General features: G+C 55.2%; 1 protein-coding gene across 2 annotated transcripts in view; it reads left to right on the forward strand.

Moving 5' to 3' along the window:
• Positions 1 to 17,164, forward strand: part of COL2A1 (collagen type II alpha 1 chain) — a 33,128-nt gene that overhangs the window by 4,156 nt on the left and 11,808 nt on the right. Inside the window, exons 2-31 of one of the 2 annotated variants that reach the window (XM_082419985.1) lie at positions 449 to 655; positions 2,170 to 2,186; positions 2,396 to 2,428; positions 2,530 to 2,562; positions 2,661 to 2,714; positions 2,879 to 2,980; positions 4,286 to 4,363; positions 4,996 to 5,040; positions 5,147 to 5,200; positions 5,790 to 5,843; positions 6,620 to 6,673; positions 7,051 to 7,104; positions 7,232 to 7,285; positions 7,557 to 7,601; positions 8,151 to 8,204; positions 10,664 to 10,708; positions 11,185 to 11,238; positions 12,674 to 12,772; positions 13,101 to 13,145; positions 13,238 to 13,336; positions 13,502 to 13,555; positions 13,907 to 14,014; positions 14,495 to 14,548; positions 14,629 to 14,727; positions 14,879 to 14,932; positions 15,382 to 15,480; positions 15,875 to 15,928; positions 16,305 to 16,358; positions 16,699 to 16,752; positions 16,953 to 17,006. In XM_082419985.1, the coding sequence (XP_082276111.1) occupies positions 449 to 655; positions 2,170 to 2,186; positions 2,396 to 2,428; positions 2,530 to 2,562; positions 2,661 to 2,714; positions 2,879 to 2,980; positions 4,286 to 4,363; positions 4,996 to 5,040; positions 5,147 to 5,200; positions 5,790 to 5,843; positions 6,620 to 6,673; positions 7,051 to 7,104; positions 7,232 to 7,285; positions 7,557 to 7,601; positions 8,151 to 8,204; positions 10,664 to 10,708; positions 11,185 to 11,238; positions 12,674 to 12,772; positions 13,101 to 13,145; positions 13,238 to 13,336; positions 13,502 to 13,555; positions 13,907 to 14,014; positions 14,495 to 14,548; positions 14,629 to 14,727; positions 14,879 to 14,932; positions 15,382 to 15,480; positions 15,875 to 15,928; positions 16,305 to 16,358; positions 16,699 to 16,752; positions 16,953 to 17,006 (1,964 nt within the window). The remainder of the gene's footprint in view (positions 1 to 448; positions 656 to 2,169; positions 2,187 to 2,395; positions 2,429 to 2,529; positions 2,563 to 2,660; positions 2,715 to 2,878; positions 2,981 to 4,285; positions 4,364 to 4,995; positions 5,041 to 5,146; positions 5,201 to 5,789; positions 5,844 to 6,619; positions 6,674 to 7,050; positions 7,105 to 7,231; positions 7,286 to 7,556; positions 7,602 to 8,150; positions 8,205 to 10,663; positions 10,709 to 11,184; positions 11,239 to 12,673; positions 12,773 to 13,100; positions 13,146 to 13,237; positions 13,337 to 13,501; positions 13,556 to 13,906; positions 14,015 to 14,494; positions 14,549 to 14,628; positions 14,728 to 14,878; positions 14,933 to 15,381; positions 15,481 to 15,874; positions 15,929 to 16,304; positions 16,359 to 16,698; positions 16,753 to 16,952; positions 17,007 to 17,164) is intronic. The other variant, XM_082419986.1, reaches the window with a different exon arrangement.

The raw sequence follows: 17,164 nt of genomic DNA on the forward strand, positions 1-17,164 counted from the left end.
GGCAGGTGGGGGCATCTCTCCATGTCCCCCTCCCCTCTGTCTGTACAGTTCTGAGTTCCCATTCAAAGGCTCCTGTCCTCCTGCTCCCACTCTCAGTTGCCCCTGACCCCCACATCATCAAGGCCCCCCCTTCCCCCCATGCTAGATGCATGAAGACAGTACGGCATAGTCAGTCCCCCTCGCCTTCCCTGCTGGGTCAGGATTTTCACTGGTGAATAGACAGCAGAGTGCAAGGCACACAATAAATGTTTGTTGATTCCACGGAAGAATGAATGATGTCTTAGAAAAATAATTTTCAAGTTCTCTGTGTTCGAGTGGCCCGAGCCCACCTTCTTCAGCATTTGAATTATGTCAAGTTGACTTGCAACCTCTTTCTCTTTTTCTCTTCTGGCTCCTCACCCCCTCCTTCCCTTGGCTGTTTGCTTCCCCTGCCCCACCCCCGGTGCAGAGAAGGCTGGCAGCTGTGTGCAGGACGGGCAGAGGTATAACGATAAGGATGTGTGGAAGCCCGAGCCCTGCCGGATCTGTGTCTGTGACACTGGGACTGTCCTCTGCGACGACATAATCTGTGAAGACATGAAAGACTGCCTCAGCCCCGAGACCCCCTTCGGAGAGTGCTGCCCCATCTGCTCAACTGACCTCACCACTGCCAGTGGTCGTAATTTATTTATTTCCTGTTCCACATAAATAAATTACTTGCAGGGGCAGCAAATGCCCTGCCATGGATGCCGGTCATCTCTGCGAAGCGGAGGGGCTGGTTATCCATGGGACCCCAGCAGCTGAGGCTGAAAGGAAAGGCCATTTCTCGCTTGCAGGTTGACACTGAGTGAGCCTGACACACTAGAGGGGTCCTTCCTCACCCAGCACCTCCAAACAATACGCTTCCAAGACATGGAGGACGGAGGTGATTCCACACAGGTATCCTCACTGGAATCACCTCTGCAGATGCCTAGAGCCACCGTGGAGATCCAGTGCTCCTTCCGGCCAAACCACAGACTAACTCCTCCTCCAGTACCCACACCTTGGCTTCTCTGTAGAAGGCCTCAAATGTATGGTCTTCGGTGTGGAGCGAGCTCTGCTGGCCAGCGGGCAGACAGAGAGGGCAGGCTCCCTTCTTGAAATATGGAACACTGGTGGCAGTTTCCTTTTGGTTTTGCCTCTATTGGCGTTGACTGCCAGTTAAGAAGCAAGTTCCTAGGAGAAGGAGGAGCTGGGGTCTGGGAGTTCTAGTGGTGAAGGGCAGAGATGGGGCTGGGACAGAGCCCCGTGTGCCTGCACTCTGGTGGGTTGTTAACTCCCAGCTGGAGCCAGGGCTGGTGGGTGTGCAGGTGACCCCTCCTCAGCTCTGGAACACACGCCCTATCTCCCTGTAGGGTGGCTGGGGACACACATCTAGGCCTCTTGGGTGGCCCTCACTTTTTCCCTCCTGCTCAAGTAGAGAAGACAATTGAAAGGGAAGCGAGCAGTTGCCTTTCCTTAACACTTCACCCACCCTGGAAAGCTGCTTGGGGAAGCTGCTTTGATGGTCCAGATTCCCAGATCATTTCTGAGGGGGCCTGTGTGAGTGAAGTGTTGATCACCTTTACTACTTCACTGCTACAAAGGGGGAAGGGGTTATTGACTCGGGGTGGCACTGGCTCCAATGCTCTCTGTAACTCCTATGCTCTGCTGTTTTTTTTGTGCTTGCTTCACGGAGATCCAGCTTGAATGTAAGACCTTTCCAACTACCTAACTCTTCTTCTGGGGTGGAGGAGGTTGGTGGGCGGTGGCGCTTGGGCTACGGAGGGGCTTCTTACCCTGTGAGGAAGAGAAGAGACTGAACCTCTCAGTTTCTCAGTTTCGGCTGCTTCCTTTCTTGGCAGCTGATTAGATCTTGAATTCTTCATTTTCTCTTTGTACCACCCCTGCTCCATTCTTGTGCATGCTGACTGCCTTTTGAATAACAAAATCTGGATCATCTCCGTTCCTCATGGGACCTCAGCAACTCCAGGACCCCAGTGACCCTAACACCCCAACAGAGGGGTTCAGTGGAGTAACAGGAAGCTGCCTCCTTCCCTGGTTGTGTCCCTTTCTTTGTTTGATCCGTTAAAGAGTGTCTAAGTGACAAGAAGTTGTACGTATCCATCTCATGAATCTTACATTTTCCTTCTCTATTTTGTCCATTTGCAGGGCAACCAGGACCAAAGGTGAGGATTTTTGTTGTTTTTTGCTCTTTCGTTTGCCTTTATATTTCCTTCTTTAGAAGCAGTGCTATGCTCATTCAGCCTGTGGTCTTTAGACATCAACAGGGATCTGTTTCAGAGGGCATGTCCATGCAAGGGCTCCTGGGCGAGGTTTTGTGCTCGGGGCTTGGTGGGCTTGCTTGGCTCAATCCCGACAGTGTTTCATGTTTCAGGGACAGAAAGGAGAACCTGGAGACATCAAGGATGTAAGTACGCATTATACCCCCATGTTGCATCTACTGCTCTCACTGGGTCGTTTCCTTGAGATTCCCTCTAACTTGCCGCCCTGTGGGTCTCTCTATCACAGATTGTAGGACCCAAAGGACCTCCTGGGCCTCAGGTAAGAAAGGGAGAAACCCCTTCCTCCGTGTCTTCCTTGAGTTACTGAACTGCAGGCCCCTGGTCTCGCTGTCATCTCAATATTTTCTTCATTTTCAGGGACCTGCAGGTGAACAAGGACCCAGAGGTGATCGTGGTGACAAAGGTGAAAAAGTGAGTAGAGAAACAATGCTGTCTGACCCTCGTGGACTCCCAAGGTTCTCTAAGCTCCCCCTCCCCAAACGGCTGACTACCTACCTCCTCAAGGGCAGCCTGTAGACAGATGGTTCTCGCATAAACACTGCTTCTCATTGGGGCCTTTTTCTCTTTCTGCCAAGGGTGCTCCTGGACCTCGTGGCAGAGATGGAGAGCCTGGGACCCCTGGAAACCCTGGCCCCCCTGGCCCTCCTGGCCCGCCTGGCCCCCCTGGTCTTGGTGGAGTAAGTATCCTTATGTCCCCTTCCTTCAGGCTGTCCCTCCAGAAGCGTGGCTTCTAAATTGCTAGTCGCACTCACCTGGCTGGCTCCCAGGTCTGCCAGCAGTGTGTACACAGCCTGTCCATGGGCTTCTCCCCCAGGCCTATAATTTAGTGGAATCACATAGTAGGCGTGAGACTGTGGCGCTCAGGGATGACTTTTTTCACTCATTGGGTTTCTGCAAAGCAAGTCTTCAGTTACCTGGCTTCCTGGCGTCTGTACTGTGTGGCTGATTCTTGGGAGTGGGTGTGGGGCTTGGGGGAGAGGATGGCTGGGCACTTGTAGTTCCCTGGAGGAAGAGTGACCGCTGTCCTTGGAAGACATTGAATCTTCATCTTTGCCAAGTACATTCCAAGCAATTATTTATTCTCATGAAAGAGCCCCAGTGAGTGAAGGTGTGTGGCTAAAGTCATTTTTGGAATCAAACCAATCAACAAATTATATTATTGCCCAGTTTTTGCAGGTTTGCCATTTTCATGTTTGCTGTGATTTAAATTTTTAAACTTGAATGGCTCATAGATGCCTACTACGTTCCCTGCTAAAATATTTCAAGACTGTTCATTTTAGCCTTTTGCTGGGCATTAAAGTCTTGGAAAAGAAAAAAAGAAACTTTAAAAGTGATATTTTTAGTTATATTTCTCAATTTATGTTAAATAATGTATTTAATATTTTAGAATTTTTTTAAAAAACTTATAAAATGAAATGCAAGTAATGGATACTCTCCCAAATAACACTTCATCTCCCAGGGAAATGACTATGCCACTGTCATCTAATAACCCATTTCCAAAACTATTTTTCAGGAATCATTAGTAATTCAGATCAATGCTAGGTTAGTCTCCAACAATTAGAATTTATCTAAATAGAGTATTTTCTATTCAGATATAGCTTACCTAGCCAAGTAGGAAAAGCACAGGGCCTCTCAAACTTTTTTTTTTTCTTTCTTTCTTTCTTTCTTTCTTTCTTTCTTTCTGGCTGTGTTGGGTCTTCGTTTCTGTGCGAGGGCTTTCTCTAGTTGCGGCAAGTGCGGGCCACTCTTCATCGCAGTGCGCGGGCCTCTCACTGTCGCGGCCTCTCTTGTTGCGGAGCACAGGCTCCAGACGCGCAGGCTCAGTAATTGTGGCTCACGGGCCTAGTTGCTCCGTGGCATGTGGGATCTTCCCAGACCAGGGCTCGAACCCGTGTCCCCTGCATTGGCAGGCAGATTCTCAACCACTGCACCACCAGGGAAGCCCCCTCTCAAGCTTTTAATGTTGTTGGGTTTATTTGCAGAACTTTGCTGCTCAGATGGCTGGAGGATTTGATGAGAAGGCTGGTGGCGCCCAGTTGGGAGTAATGCAGGGACCAATGGTAAGAAAAAAACACCAGTTCTTTGCAGCCAAAATGGCAGGAGGTGGCCCTTAGCAGGGCCAGGGATTCTGACAACCTCACTTTACAGGTAATTGCTTAGAGCAGCTCTTCCCCAACAGTTACGTAACCTCCCATTTAGCTAGCTCAAAGCATTTGGGTTTTTACGGCGATGGATGCCAGTTTTAATGATGCGCTGGAGTGACTAAGAAGAATGAGGATGGAGAGAGGCATATAGGCTGATCTGTCAGAAGGCCAGTTGCTATTGCTCTTGGAATGAGAACTGAAGAATGCAGACAGCAGCCACTGTTCTCCAGCATCCACAAGACTTCCAGCAGGAAATCTCAGCCCTGCAGCTCCCACTTGGCACATGCTAAATGAAACTCAGACTTTAGTAAACATGGCTGCTGTCCAGGGGAAAGCAAGGCCAGCTTCTCTGTCCAAATGGTACCTATAAATACAAATAGATTGTTGCGAGGGGAGTGGGAAATGAGAGGGAGCAGCCACTGCAGGCCCCCTGCTCACAGAGTAACTCCTTGTCCTTTGTCTGGGCTGTTGGCTGGGAGGAGGTGGCACCCTGGAGGCTGTGGGTGAAGCATTTCCAGTAAAGCTCCTCATTTTCTGTTCCAATGCAGGGCCCCATGGGACCTCGGGGACCTCCAGGCCCTGCTGGTGCTCCCGTAAGTACTGGGCCTTTCCTTTGGGAAGGTGGAGACACAGATGCTTTCAAGCTCTCTGATGTCAGTTTGCGGGGGGCCAAACTGGTGTCCTCACTGTACTTTTTAGGGACCTCAAGGATTTCAAGGCAACCCTGGTGAACCTGGGGAACCCGGCGTTGCTGTGAGTACCTCCGTGGGCCCTGCCCTCCTGGGGGGGAGCTTCCAATGATGTACCACTCCGACCCCGATCCCGTCGCCTCCCGGGCTCTGCCCAGCACTTTCCACGGTGGAGGGCTCAAAGGAAACCTAGATGTCCCCTCTTAGGTCTGGGGGAACAGAGAGCCAGATGTGGCAAGAACCACCCAGGACTCTGTCATCTCAGTCCTTTTCTGGGTCACCCTTGGCCCGTGCTGTCCACTGCCTCTCACTATGATCTGCTCTGTGCCTCTGCTCTCTCTCAGCACAAAGTGGGTTCTTCCATCTTTTTTTTTTTTTTTTTTTAATTGGAGTGTAGTTGAATTTTTTGGTCAAGCCGCGCGGCATGCCCGCATGCGGGATCTTAGTTCCCCGACCAGGGAACGAAGCCGCAACCCCTGCGTTGGAAGCATGGAGTCTGAACCACTGGACTGCCAGGGAAGTCCCAGGGTTCTTCCATCATTTTTTCCTTATAGAGGACCTAGCTTCCAAAAGCTACAATCCCCAAATTTTGTCCACGGATTGGGTGTCTTCCCCCTCCAACCATCTCTTAAACTCTCGTATTTCGTTCGTAGGGTCCCATGGGTCCCCGCGGTCCTTCTGGCCCCCCTGGAAAACCTGGTGATGATGTGAGTACACCTGAGGAGTCAAACAAGTGGCCGCCTCACTTGAAAGGGCCCAGAGAGGGGGTGCTGGGCAGTGATACAGATGCACCCTCGGCTTGACCCAAGGGGGAGGCAACCTGAGGGGCAGAGCTGGTCTGTTGGAGACTCGGACTCCGCCTACTGTCCACATTTCCACTGGCAACTTAGCTTGCAATTGCCTTGGGGACTGCTTTGGACCCACTGGGAAGGGAAATAATTAAAACATCATTATCTCCTGGAAGGGAAATTGAGAAGTGAGAGAAGGGAGAGGGAAAACACAAGGGGAAAGATGTAGAGAAGGAAAAACAAAGAAACACTCAACAGCCCAACATTATCTTAATTGTAAATGAGTTAGGAAAAGCTCAGCCTGAGTCAGGATGTCTGCAAGGGATGCAAACGAAGAGAAGAGACAAGAGTTGGCACTCGTGAATCCCATTAGGCAGTGAAAGTCTCTGAGGTTAGGGGGCCCTAGGCCAGTCAGCAGCGCCTATGAGAGGAGACAGGGAGCCCACCAGGAGAGGCTTGAGGCCGTGGGGTTGGGGACGGAGGAGCTTGCCCAGGGCACAGGCAGCTGTGTGAGAGAAGACATGGTGACCCAGGGAAGGCATTCGGGGAAGTCTGGGACCTGAAGGAGGTGGGTGGAGATGAAGAAGCAGGTGGGCAAAGGCACGGCGGGCTGGGAGGAGAGACGGTGCTCCGGAGTGTGCCAGCTGTGCTAACGTGTCTTCTGAGGAAGCTGAGGTTCATCTCTGTCCCTTCAGGGTGAAGCTGGAAAGGCTGGAAAACCTGGCGAGAGAGGCCTTCCTGGCCCTCAGGTAAAGCCCCACCTTCCCCAACCTCCAACATCATTCCCAGAGTCTCCCTCCTTGCAGCCAAGGCAGTGACCTCTCGCCCAGCTCATCCAGGTCCGTTAGCTCACTCCTAGAATTCCAGCAGTCTCCACGTACATCACACCTTCATGCTGATGACCATGTCTCTGATCCTAGCATGGGCCCTGGGAGGCTGGCAGTTGTTCATACCCACTTTGCATAAGATGGGGTGAGGCACAGTGAAAGGGATTCTGGGATTGACTGAAAGATGGTCCCCGTGCTGGGCTTCCACTACTCCCTGGCTCTGAGGGCTCTGTAGCAGCCCAGGGCAGTCCTGACCCGGTTCTGCTCGGTGCCCTGAGAATCTCTTCTTTGGATTGCAGGGTGCTCGTGGCTTCCCAGGAACCCCAGGCCTTCCTGGTGTCAAAGGTCACAGAGTAAGTATCATGGGTGAAGGCGTTGGAAGGAAGGGATTGACCAAGGGAGAAAAAAGCTTTTGAGGACATGAATCTTCCTATCTGGCTTCCCCAGAAGTGCGATTGAATGTCTTCTCTTGTCCCGTAGGGTTACCCAGGTCTAGATGGTGCTAAGGGAGAAGCTGGTGCTCCAGGTGTGAAGGTAAGGACCAAGAAGCACACGAGGATGGGGGACAGACAATGAGGAGATGCTACTGAGCTCAGTGGAGTTAGGACGTCTGAACGGCTTGGGTTAGGACAACCAGTCCTACATCCTAATGTACGAACGGCAGTTCTGGAGAGCTCTGGGAATTGTCCCTCACAGAACTAAAGTTTGGGGGTGTCAGTGCTAGTTGAGATGACCAGAGCTTTCGGCTTCCTCCATGGGAGTTGTCTGGGGTCCCAGCCACTGACCCTCTGCCTCTTTGTTCCAGGGTGAGAGTGGTTCCCCAGGAGAGAACGGTTCTCCAGGCCCAATGGTGAGTATGAGCGTTCCCCCCGGGAGGGCCTCTCCAGACGCTCTTCAGATACCTTCTAAAGCCTGGCAGGTGGCTTCACAGTAAATGCCACGGCTCCCTTTATGCAAAGTAGATACTCAATTTTGTAGATTGATTTGACTATGAGCAAAAGGCAAAATGTATCAAGTAGATGATTTGGTCAAGGTTTCACCAACATTTCCTTGAAATAGCCCTGTTAGCACACTTGAGGTGTGCTTCAATTTTTCCAAATTTCATTTATTTTCAACATTTTGGGGAGCTCATCTATTGCAAGAAGCAAGATGTGCCTCGAACAGGGCTCCCAGTAGGTAACAACAGGCGCACCTGTGTGCTCTGCCATGGCAGAAGAACCTTTGGTGTGATAGGAGCGTCCTGAATCAGGAAGGTGAGGTCAGGGGCATCCACACCTTTGCCTCCTGGGCACTGCACGCTCCCTCCCCTCAGGTGTCCAGGAAGGGCCTGCAGGTTAAGTGATGGTGCAGAGTGTCCTTGAGTCAGCTCATGCTTGTGCTGTCCTGGTGTGTGTTCCAGGGTCCCCGTGGCCTGCCTGGTGAGAGAGGACGGTCCGGCCCTGCTGGCGCCGCGGTGAGTAATTGACAAGACCAAGAGCCACCATTTGTCCAGCATTTTCAAGTTTACGAGGCACTTGCATGTAGGGTTATTCTGCCTGACCCTCAAAACAACCCTGCGAGGTGTAGAGAGTACCATCCTCCCGTGAGGATTCACTCTAGCGTGCCCGTCACAAATTCCCAGGCTGGGTCTGCAGTCGGAGGACTGGGAGTGGGCCACGGGAGGGCTGGTTGGTAAGGGCAGGAGTATCCTTAACCAGCCTCGATTATTCAGGTAATCCCCTCAACAGCCCCACCTGCTCCCTGTCAATCCCGTTCGAATTTATGGACAGACTTTAACTGGCTAGAGTACTGTGCTCCTTTTTGTTCTTTCTGGTTGCTCAGATGCTGCCCTAGAAAAGTACTAACAGTCCAGGGTCAGCTCACATACTTGACATTGGTGCACTGCTGGTGACACTATGATAACACCAGTGGCCACCACTTCACGGACACTCCCTCTGTTTAATACCTGAGATGCTTAGTCTCATCCAATCTTCCCTCATATCCTGTGAGGTAGATTCTGTTGTCCTCCGCATTTTAGTGTAGAAGAAACCGAGGCACCGAACGGTTAAATAGCTTAAGACAAACTATGCTTTGCAGCCTCAGACTCTGGTGGCCTCTTGTTAAGGGGGGAAGTTAAGAGCACGGGGATTTGCCATGGTGGAGGGTGCAGGTGTTTAGCTCTGATCCCTTAGCAATCGAGAGCCCTTGTGGGCGCCTGGTCAGGCGAGTGATGCGATGAAAGCTGTGTTTAAGAAAGATTATGCTCTCTTGTTGATTTCACACCCAGCCACCCAAGCTCTGAGGCCCCTCCTCACGGGTCCTTGCAGGACCGGCCAAAGTAAATCAGCTTCACTCAGTTTTACTGCTTTCCAGATAATGTATCTGTTTTGGCAGAAATTTCCCTCAAAAGCAGGTCAGTGAAATACCAAGCAGTCTCGACCCCCATTTGTCAGCCAGAGCTGTTGAAGTGGCTTGTGTCCGGGTCGCTTTGTGTGAGGGGATTAGAGAGCGCTGGACCTGCCGAGAAACACTGCGATTTCGGCAGGTTGTCAAGACCTGGCCTGTGGGGCCCATGGTGGCCACACTCCGTGAGGGGCACAGATGAGCTGCATCCCTGTTTTCCCTCCTTCCCGGGCACAGTAGACCCTGCTTCTCGCTCCTCCTCGCTGACTCCTGTCCCCGTGGTAGTCAGGCTGGCAGGGTGTGCACAGGATTAGGCATAGAAGATTGACAGCGTCACATAATTCCAAGTGCAGGCCGGGGTTCAAGGCCTCGTCAGGGACTGGGCTGGGTTGGCCTCTGCCTGCTGTGGTCACGTGCCCCCCACCTTGGGCCAGACGGTGCCCACTCCCCAGCCTTGCTGCAGGAGGAACCCTGGATGCCCGCTCAGCCCTGGCCTCTCGGGAAGCACTGCAGCTCCCCTCACTCACGGCCAGCCCAGGCCTCTCCTCTGGCTGACCCCTGGAGGGTGGGTGCTTCTCGAAGCGGCCAGGCTAGTCCAGAAGGGGCTCTGGCCAGTGCTGAGGCTTTATGTTCCCTGTGACATTTTCTTCTGTTAAGTCTTCTCTTGCTTCCCTGTTTAATGCCAACGGGGAGAGTCTCAGGAGAAATGGACCACAGCCAGGAGGAAGATTTGAGTCTTCTTTAAAACAGGAGCCCCCCCTAAAGCATCCTTCGTCAGCTTCCGAGGAGAGGCAGAGGCAGGCAGACGGGGCTCAGCCGAGGTCCTCCAAGGACCAGGTGCCAGGCCCAGCTCCACCTAGCCTAACGGTCCCCTGGGCCTTGAGGGGCCTTGCGAGAGGCACTAGAGGTGCTCTCCACAAACCCAGGAGAAAACCCTCAAAGGGCAAGGCCTGTAGAGGAAACGCCGGCAGCCTTGCCTTCCTGTGAAGGAAGTCTTGGGGCAGATGTGGTCGCCGGGCTCTGCCCGGTGCCCTGTCCCCATCACAGAGCTTCTTCCTGGGCTGCTGGCAGACGTCCTGCAGCTTCTCTGTTTTCCATAGAAGCAGGTGGTTTTACGGGTTGGAGGATGGTGGGGCGCAGATCCTGGAGTTAACCAAGCCTCAACCAGGGAGGTTACCCGAGTCCCGAGAGGGCTTCCTGCTGTGACAGGCAGGAAGCACTGAGTCAGGGTCGATGCTTGGCTGTTTCGTTCTCCTTTGGCCCAGTTCACCGAATCTTTAAATGATGACTCGGCCTTGGAGTTAGGGATACTTGGGGTCTAAACGGAAGTTGAAGAAATGATGAAATAGCTGGAAAATCACCCAGGCTTTGTTAAGCTGAGAACAAGCCCACTGCCCTCCCGGTTCTCCCAGCCGCCTTGGAGGACCTGCCAGCCTCCTGCTCAGCCCTGGGGACCACGGGGGAGGGCTGAGGCAGGGAGGGACTGGACGTGCGCGCCTCTGACGGTGGCTGCTTGCTTCTTGCTCACAGGGTGCTCGGGGCAACGATGGCCAACCCGGCCCCGCAGGGCCTCCGGTAAGTTCGCTTCAGCCCCGGCAGGTCTACCTGCGTCCCAGTCAGCCGCCCAATGAAGTTGCCGTGTTTACTCAGTACCCAGGCCATGCTCTGGCTTCTACTGGAAAGGAGGAGAAATAATTTTTCATTGCTGCAAGAGCATGTTGAACAAGCTTTGAAGCAGCGGGTCATTTTTCTCAGCCACGCTTTCGGTAGTTTTCTTGAGGAGGGATAGAGAGGGGGGTGAAAGGATCACCTGCTTCTCACCATGTATTTAGTCAGAAACCTGCTTTGCCTTGTGAAACCAGGCTTGGGGACACTGGCAGTGGGGACAGTTTTCACCCAGGGACTTTCGGCCACAATGGATGTAGGGCAATATCGGTACGAAGGTGGGATGGCATGTGAGGCGTTGCGGGGGTGGGGAGTTCTCACTCTGGAGGCTGGAGAGAGTCTGCCCCGAATCAGCAGTCACCTCTCCATCCACTTGCTTCCTCCAGGGTCCCGTGGGTCCTGCTGGCGGTCCTGGCTTCCCCGGTGCTCCTGGTGCCAAGGTGCGTGTCCTGCCCGTTGTGTCAGGAACCCCGCTTTCCCCGTAGCCCTTGCTGACTGCCCCCTGGATGACCCCCCCTTCCCCGCCCCCTTCCCTTCGGAGGCGTGTCCCCCAGCCCCACCCCACCTCCGCTCTCCACGGAAACGAGGAAAAAGCCAGGCACTTGGCAGAGTCACCAGCTGGAAGGGAAAGTAAGATGGAATGATAAAAAGCTGGAGATACAGTTACAGCTTCAGAGTGGGGCAAGGCAGAAAAAGGTGGGGAGACACCTGAGACCTGGGAGGGAGCAGAAGACCAGGAACCAAAGGGAAGAAGGCAAAGCTCAGCCGACTTAGACCCGGAAGAGAGTCGGAGGGAAGTGGGCTCAGAGATGGTTCCATGCTTCCCTCTTGCCGCTGCTTCATCTGGGGGCCTTGGCTCTCCCAAGCCGTGTTAATAGAGTTCTTCCAAGGATTAACAGAGGCCAGTGGGAGGCCAGCCAGTTCAGGGAAAGGCCCCTGTGGCCCAGGAGGGATTCCAATGCGCGTGTGTCCCTGGGAATTCTCTCCTGGTGCCCGCCAGGGGATGAATAAGGAGCCTCCATGCGGTCACTGGCATCAGGTTGCTTTTTCCCTCCTGGGGGTTTCCATGGCAACCAGACAGTGTCTGAGGCCCCAGGAGCCGGGTGAAGGAGACCCATTGTGAAGAGGGACAGCGGAAGGTGAGGGGGCCTGACCTTTAGAAAATAATAATTACAGAAGTAAAGCAAGAATGTTCTGAGAAGAAACCTGAGGAGGCTCTGCCCTCCCTCCAGGTCATCCGTCCTCCCCAGGGACTCCGCTGTCCAGAGAGCCTAGATCGCAGCCAGTTGTAACTTTCAGGAAAAAATGAAAGTAAAAGCAGAGGCCATTTTGGGAAAAGTAGTGTTGGGGTGCTGGACCCAGCTTGCTTCTGCCCTGGCTTTCTGGCTCCCTTCAAACAGGCTTGGCTCAGAGCCTGGGTCACACATCAGCCAGATACAAGCCAAGTGGTGCCCCGAGCTGAGCTGTTTGAGAGCCTGAATAAAAGAGAAAATAGGTAGGGAAGGGGGGGTAGAGGTGCCTGCCCATCTCGGCCATCTGTCCATCATCCCCGTGACACTGGGCCGGCAGGGTCCCCCAGCTTGGGCTTTCCTGAACGGTGCTGACGGGACGAGCACGATGCCAGGCTGTAGCATGAAGCTGTGTGCTTGCTCCTGGTGGTCACCGTACAGGGGGCAGATGGAGAGCACAGTGGGTGGGGTAGGAAGTCATCAGGGCAGCGAGCTCAGCCAGGCAGCCCGTGTGGGAACCCAGGTGCTCAGGAGCAGGACGCAGCTCTTTGGTGCGTGTGTACAGCTTGCCCTGAACTGTTGCTGGCCCACGAGGTCTCTGTCCCCCTGACTTGCCCTCACTCCATCCCTCCCTATCTCTTCCCAGGGTGAAGCTGGCCCCACCGGTGCTCGAGGTCCTGAAGGTGCCCAAGGTCCTCGCGGTGAAGCTGGTACTCCTGGGTCCCCCGGGCCGGCTGGTGCTTCTGTAAGTGTAGCTTCTCTTTTGCCTGAAGGGTCTGGGGTCTGAGGCCTTGGCACACTTGACTCTGTGCTTAGCTATGAGGGAAGTGGCGTCTCAATCATGAAACCTTCATTCTGGCTGAATGCCTGCCACCAGCCCCACCCCCACCCCCCACCCATCTCTAGAGACATGTCTCCCTCCATCGCCCATCCTCCCCCTGAAATGTCCAGCAGGGCCATGCCTGGAATGGACAGCTGCTGCTGCAGCCCCTGGACCTGGGGCCTGGAGGGCTAGGAGATGGCTGGGGTTTATTCTTCGCTGCTTATTTTATAACGACAGTCTCCTTTTTCAGGGTAACCCTGGATCTGATGGAATTCCTGGAGCTAAAGGATCTGCTGTGAGTGCTGCCCTTGGACTTGGCTCCTCCCGGTGGGGTCAGTCCCTCCTTGCCCCCTCTCCTGATGCCTCTCTCTCTGCTCATGCTGATAGGGTGCCCCTGGCATTGCTGGTGCTCCCGGCTTCCCTGGGCCCCGTGGTCCACCCGGCCCTCAAGGTGCAACTGGTCCTCTGGGCCCGAAAGGTCAAACGGTAAGATCCAGGATGAACCCCAAGCACCCCAGAGTCAAACCCGCCATCCCTCCTTCCTGCGCTCACACCATGTCCTTTGGTGGGGCGCCTTTAAGGGTTTCGGGAGGTAGGGACAGGGCCGTGGAGAGGACCGAGTGTGAGAACCTGCCTTTCTCCTTTGTTAAGGGTGAGCCTGGTATTGCTGGCTTCAAAGGCGAACAAGGCCCCAAGGGAGAACCGGTGAGTATCTGGCCACCACCCCTGGCCCACTGCCCACCTCTGCAGGAGCTCTGTCCCCTAATCCGGGTCGTCTCAGGCCGTGTCGGAGACGAGATATGACAAGGCTGAGAAGCTGTTGCAGCTTCAGCTCCCATCGCTGGCCTGACCAGCTTGACCAGTTGGAACTGTATACTCTCTCTCTTCCCCCTGGGGCACTTCTGCTCTCCCCCAGCTGATCCTTTGTGGCCTCACTTCCCCAGGTCCCCCAGCCCTGAAACGATAGTCACAGCCACTTCCTCCACACACCAGGCCGGTGCTCGCCCCAGGGCCTGGCGAAGACTCACCCCGTTTCTCTTTTGTGCTGGTTCTCAGGGCCCTGCTGGTCCCCAAGGAGCCCCCGGTCCTGCTGGTGAAGAAGGCAAAAGAGGGTCCCGTGGAGAGCCTGGAGGTGCTGGGCCCGCTGGGCCCCCTGGAGAAAGAGTAAGTGGCCCAGGAGTCCCCACGCTCATTGGGGTGTGACCTGGAGATGCAAGTCCGGTCCCTGTGGCTCTGGGTCTTTGCCGAGTCTGTGGCCTCCTAGACGACCTACTTCTCTTTTCTCCACCCACCACCATGGGGATAGGGAACCTTCTCCTTCTTTGTGTCTCTCCCCGCCACCCCGGGATGACATGAAATAGTTGGAGCTCCTTCCCAGAAAGGTGGGGACAGGCCCAAGAAGTTAATCTCTCAGAATCTTGCAGGCCGTAGCTACTGCGCCACAGAAATTATGGTTGGCGGGTTCGTGGGATGGACCCCCTGGGGTCTGGCAAGGCTCTCTGCAGCCACGGTTGGGTCAGGGGCCACTGCAGCCACGGTTGGGTCAGGGGCCACTGCAGCCACGGTTGGGTCAGGGGCCACTGCAGCCACGGTTGGGTCAGGGGCCACTCTAACTCACAGCCTCTCCTCTCCACTTCTTCCTAGGGTCCTCCTGGCAACCGTGGGTTCCCAGGTCAGGATGGTCTGGCAGGTCCCAAGGTGAGTCGGGGCACAGGGGCTGGGGTCCCACATCACTGGTCAAATGGCTTTCTGCTGACCCCCTGCCTCCTCTTGTGTAGGGAGCCCCTGGAGAGCGAGGGCCCAGTGGCCTTGCTGGTCCCAAGGGAGCCAATGGTGACCCTGGCCGTCCTGGAGAACCCGGCCTCCCTGGCGCCCGGGTAAGTAGCAGAGCTGCTTTTGTCCTCGGCTTCCGACTTTGAGCAGACTCTTCATGCCCTGCCCCACCTGGTCCCTCCACCCCTGTGCTGCCAGGTTTGGGAGGTCCTGGGGCTGCCCTGACACCCATCCTCTTCTCTCTCCTAAACAAAGGGTCTCACTGGTCGCCCTGGTGATGCTGGTCCTCAAGGCAAAGTTGGTCCTTCTGTAAGTCCATCATCTGGGGTCGCTGGGAGGGGTTGGGGAAATCCTTGGGGAAGCAGATGCGAAAAGAGACAGGAGTTGGGTAGGGGCAGCCCGTGAATTTTGAGAATTGGGGTGGGGGACAGATGGTAGATACTACGGCCAGGTGTAGCCTGTGCAGTGGCTGTGAGTTCTGAAAATGCCACCGCCTTGTGCATTTGGGCCTTCTGTTGGCGGAAGACAAAGCATGATGTGCACTTTCAGGGACAAAACTTATAAGTGAAGGAGTGCCTTGTTGCTGATGGGACCTGTGTGTGATGTGGGCTGCTGTTTGCGAACTTGGTCAATCCCACGTGCTGTATGTCTGGCCAGTGCCCAGCCCTGAGCCTGCTACGTAGTAGGCACTTAGTAGATACTGGATGGACAAATGTGGTCGAGCGTCCATGTTCTGAGAATGGTGTCCTCTCTTTCAGGGAGCCCCTGGTGAAGATGGTCGCCCTGGACCTCCAGGTCCTCAGGGGACTCGTGGGCAGCCTGGTGTCATGGGTTTCCCTGGCCCCAAAGGTGCCAATGTAAGTAATCACCTGCCCTTCCTTTCCTTCCATATGGTGCCGCTACCTCCCTGCCCCTGGGGAAAGGGCTGGCCCTGAATAGAGTTAACCCAAGGGCCATGATGGGCAGGATCCATGAGTGCCCTGGGCAGCTTGGACCTCCACGCCCAGCAGGAGTGACTGTGATCGGGGGAAACCCAGGGCTCTTTAGAGCCCTTGGGACATCTCAGCTATGACATTGATCCATGGGGCAGCGCTATCAGTTCACACCTCTGAGCATAAGAGAGGTGCTGATACTTGGCTTTGGCCTTTGCTGTCCACGAGGCAGTGACCCCAAGCCCCAATCTCCCAAGCTGGCCATACCCCCGCTCCCACCAAAGCCCTCCACCTTATGGCCCTGCACTCTTTCTTCCAGGGTGAGCCTGGCAAAGCTGGTGAGAAAGGACTGCCTGGTGCTCCTGGCCTGAGAGTAAGTACCCTCCCCACTGCCCACGCCTTAGCGTTTGCTGGACCCCCGCAAGGAGAGAGCATCCCTGTGGCATGCTTCTGGGACCCCTAGGTGGCAGTGTGGATTCCTGTGGCTGAGCCCATGCTGCTCTGCGAGTCTGCACGGGGAGACTTCTGGTTGCTGACAGCAGCCCAGAGACATGGAGGAGGCTACCATGCTGAGAAGGACTGAGGGGAAGAAGGGGGCCAGGGAAGGACAGGAAGGGAAAGTGTGGAAATGGAGTTCAGGTGGGGGATCATCTAGAAACTCTGGGCCACATAGTACCCCTGCCTGGTCCTGGGGTCTGTAGAACTGAAGAAGAGTGTATCATTACATCACCCCTTTCTCTCCCCTCTAGGGTCTCCCTGGCAAAGATGGTGAGACAGGAGCTGCAGGCCCCCCTGGACCCGCTGTAAGTACCTGCCCAGCCTCTCCAGGTGGCCCGTGGGCAGGAGCTTTGTGGGTAGAGGTGGGGAGTAATGGAGCTGACAGGTGTGGATCTGGGCTGATCCAGGACACCTGACCCAGCCTGAGCTGAGGCAGGGCTTCCCAGGAGGCAGTCTGGACCCCATCGGGGTTGTCAGGGGTGCGGGTCGCTGGTGGGAGGGCAGCGAGGCACGCACACCTTGCTTGGGCAGTGAGGCAAGGTGTCGCCCGCCCTCCTGCGGGCCGGCCCCAGGCCCCTCTAGGCCTAGCTGAGGCTCCCAGAGTCTCTGGAGGCTGGCTCAGCTCGTCTTTGTCTTCCTCCGCAGGGACCTGCCGGGGAACGAGGCGAACAGGGTGCTCCTGGGCCATCTGGGTTCCAGGTAGGTGGCCGGATCAGTCCTGTTCAGGCTCCGTCCACACGCAGGGCTCTGGGGCAGCAGCAGCGCCCCCTCGAGGGGGACCCGGGGACGCGTCTTCCCTGAACCCCCTCCCCTACACCTGCTCTCGCACTGTGCTGGCCTCCCTGCAGGGCGCCGCAGCAAACGCACTCCTTTCCTAACTAAGTCACTTTGGCTTCTAGGGACTTCCTGGCCCGCCCGGTCCCCCAGGTGAAGGTGGAAAACCAGGTGACCAGGTGAGTTTGGGGCTCTTTGAACCTGTAGCCTGTTTAGGTGGGAAGCTCTATCCTCATGCCCAGGAGGCAAGGGCAGGAGGGGGCACGAGGAGCCCCATGAGGCCAGGGAGTGTCCAGGACCTGCTGCCCAGCTCCCCACAGAGGACAGTCTGAGCTCA

Source organism: Balaenoptera physalus (genome assembly GCF_965194825.1).
Source record: "Balaenoptera physalus genome assembly, chromosome: 13".
Lineage (NCBI taxonomy): Eukaryota > Metazoa > Chordata > Mammalia > Artiodactyla > Balaenopteridae > Balaenoptera > Balaenoptera physalus.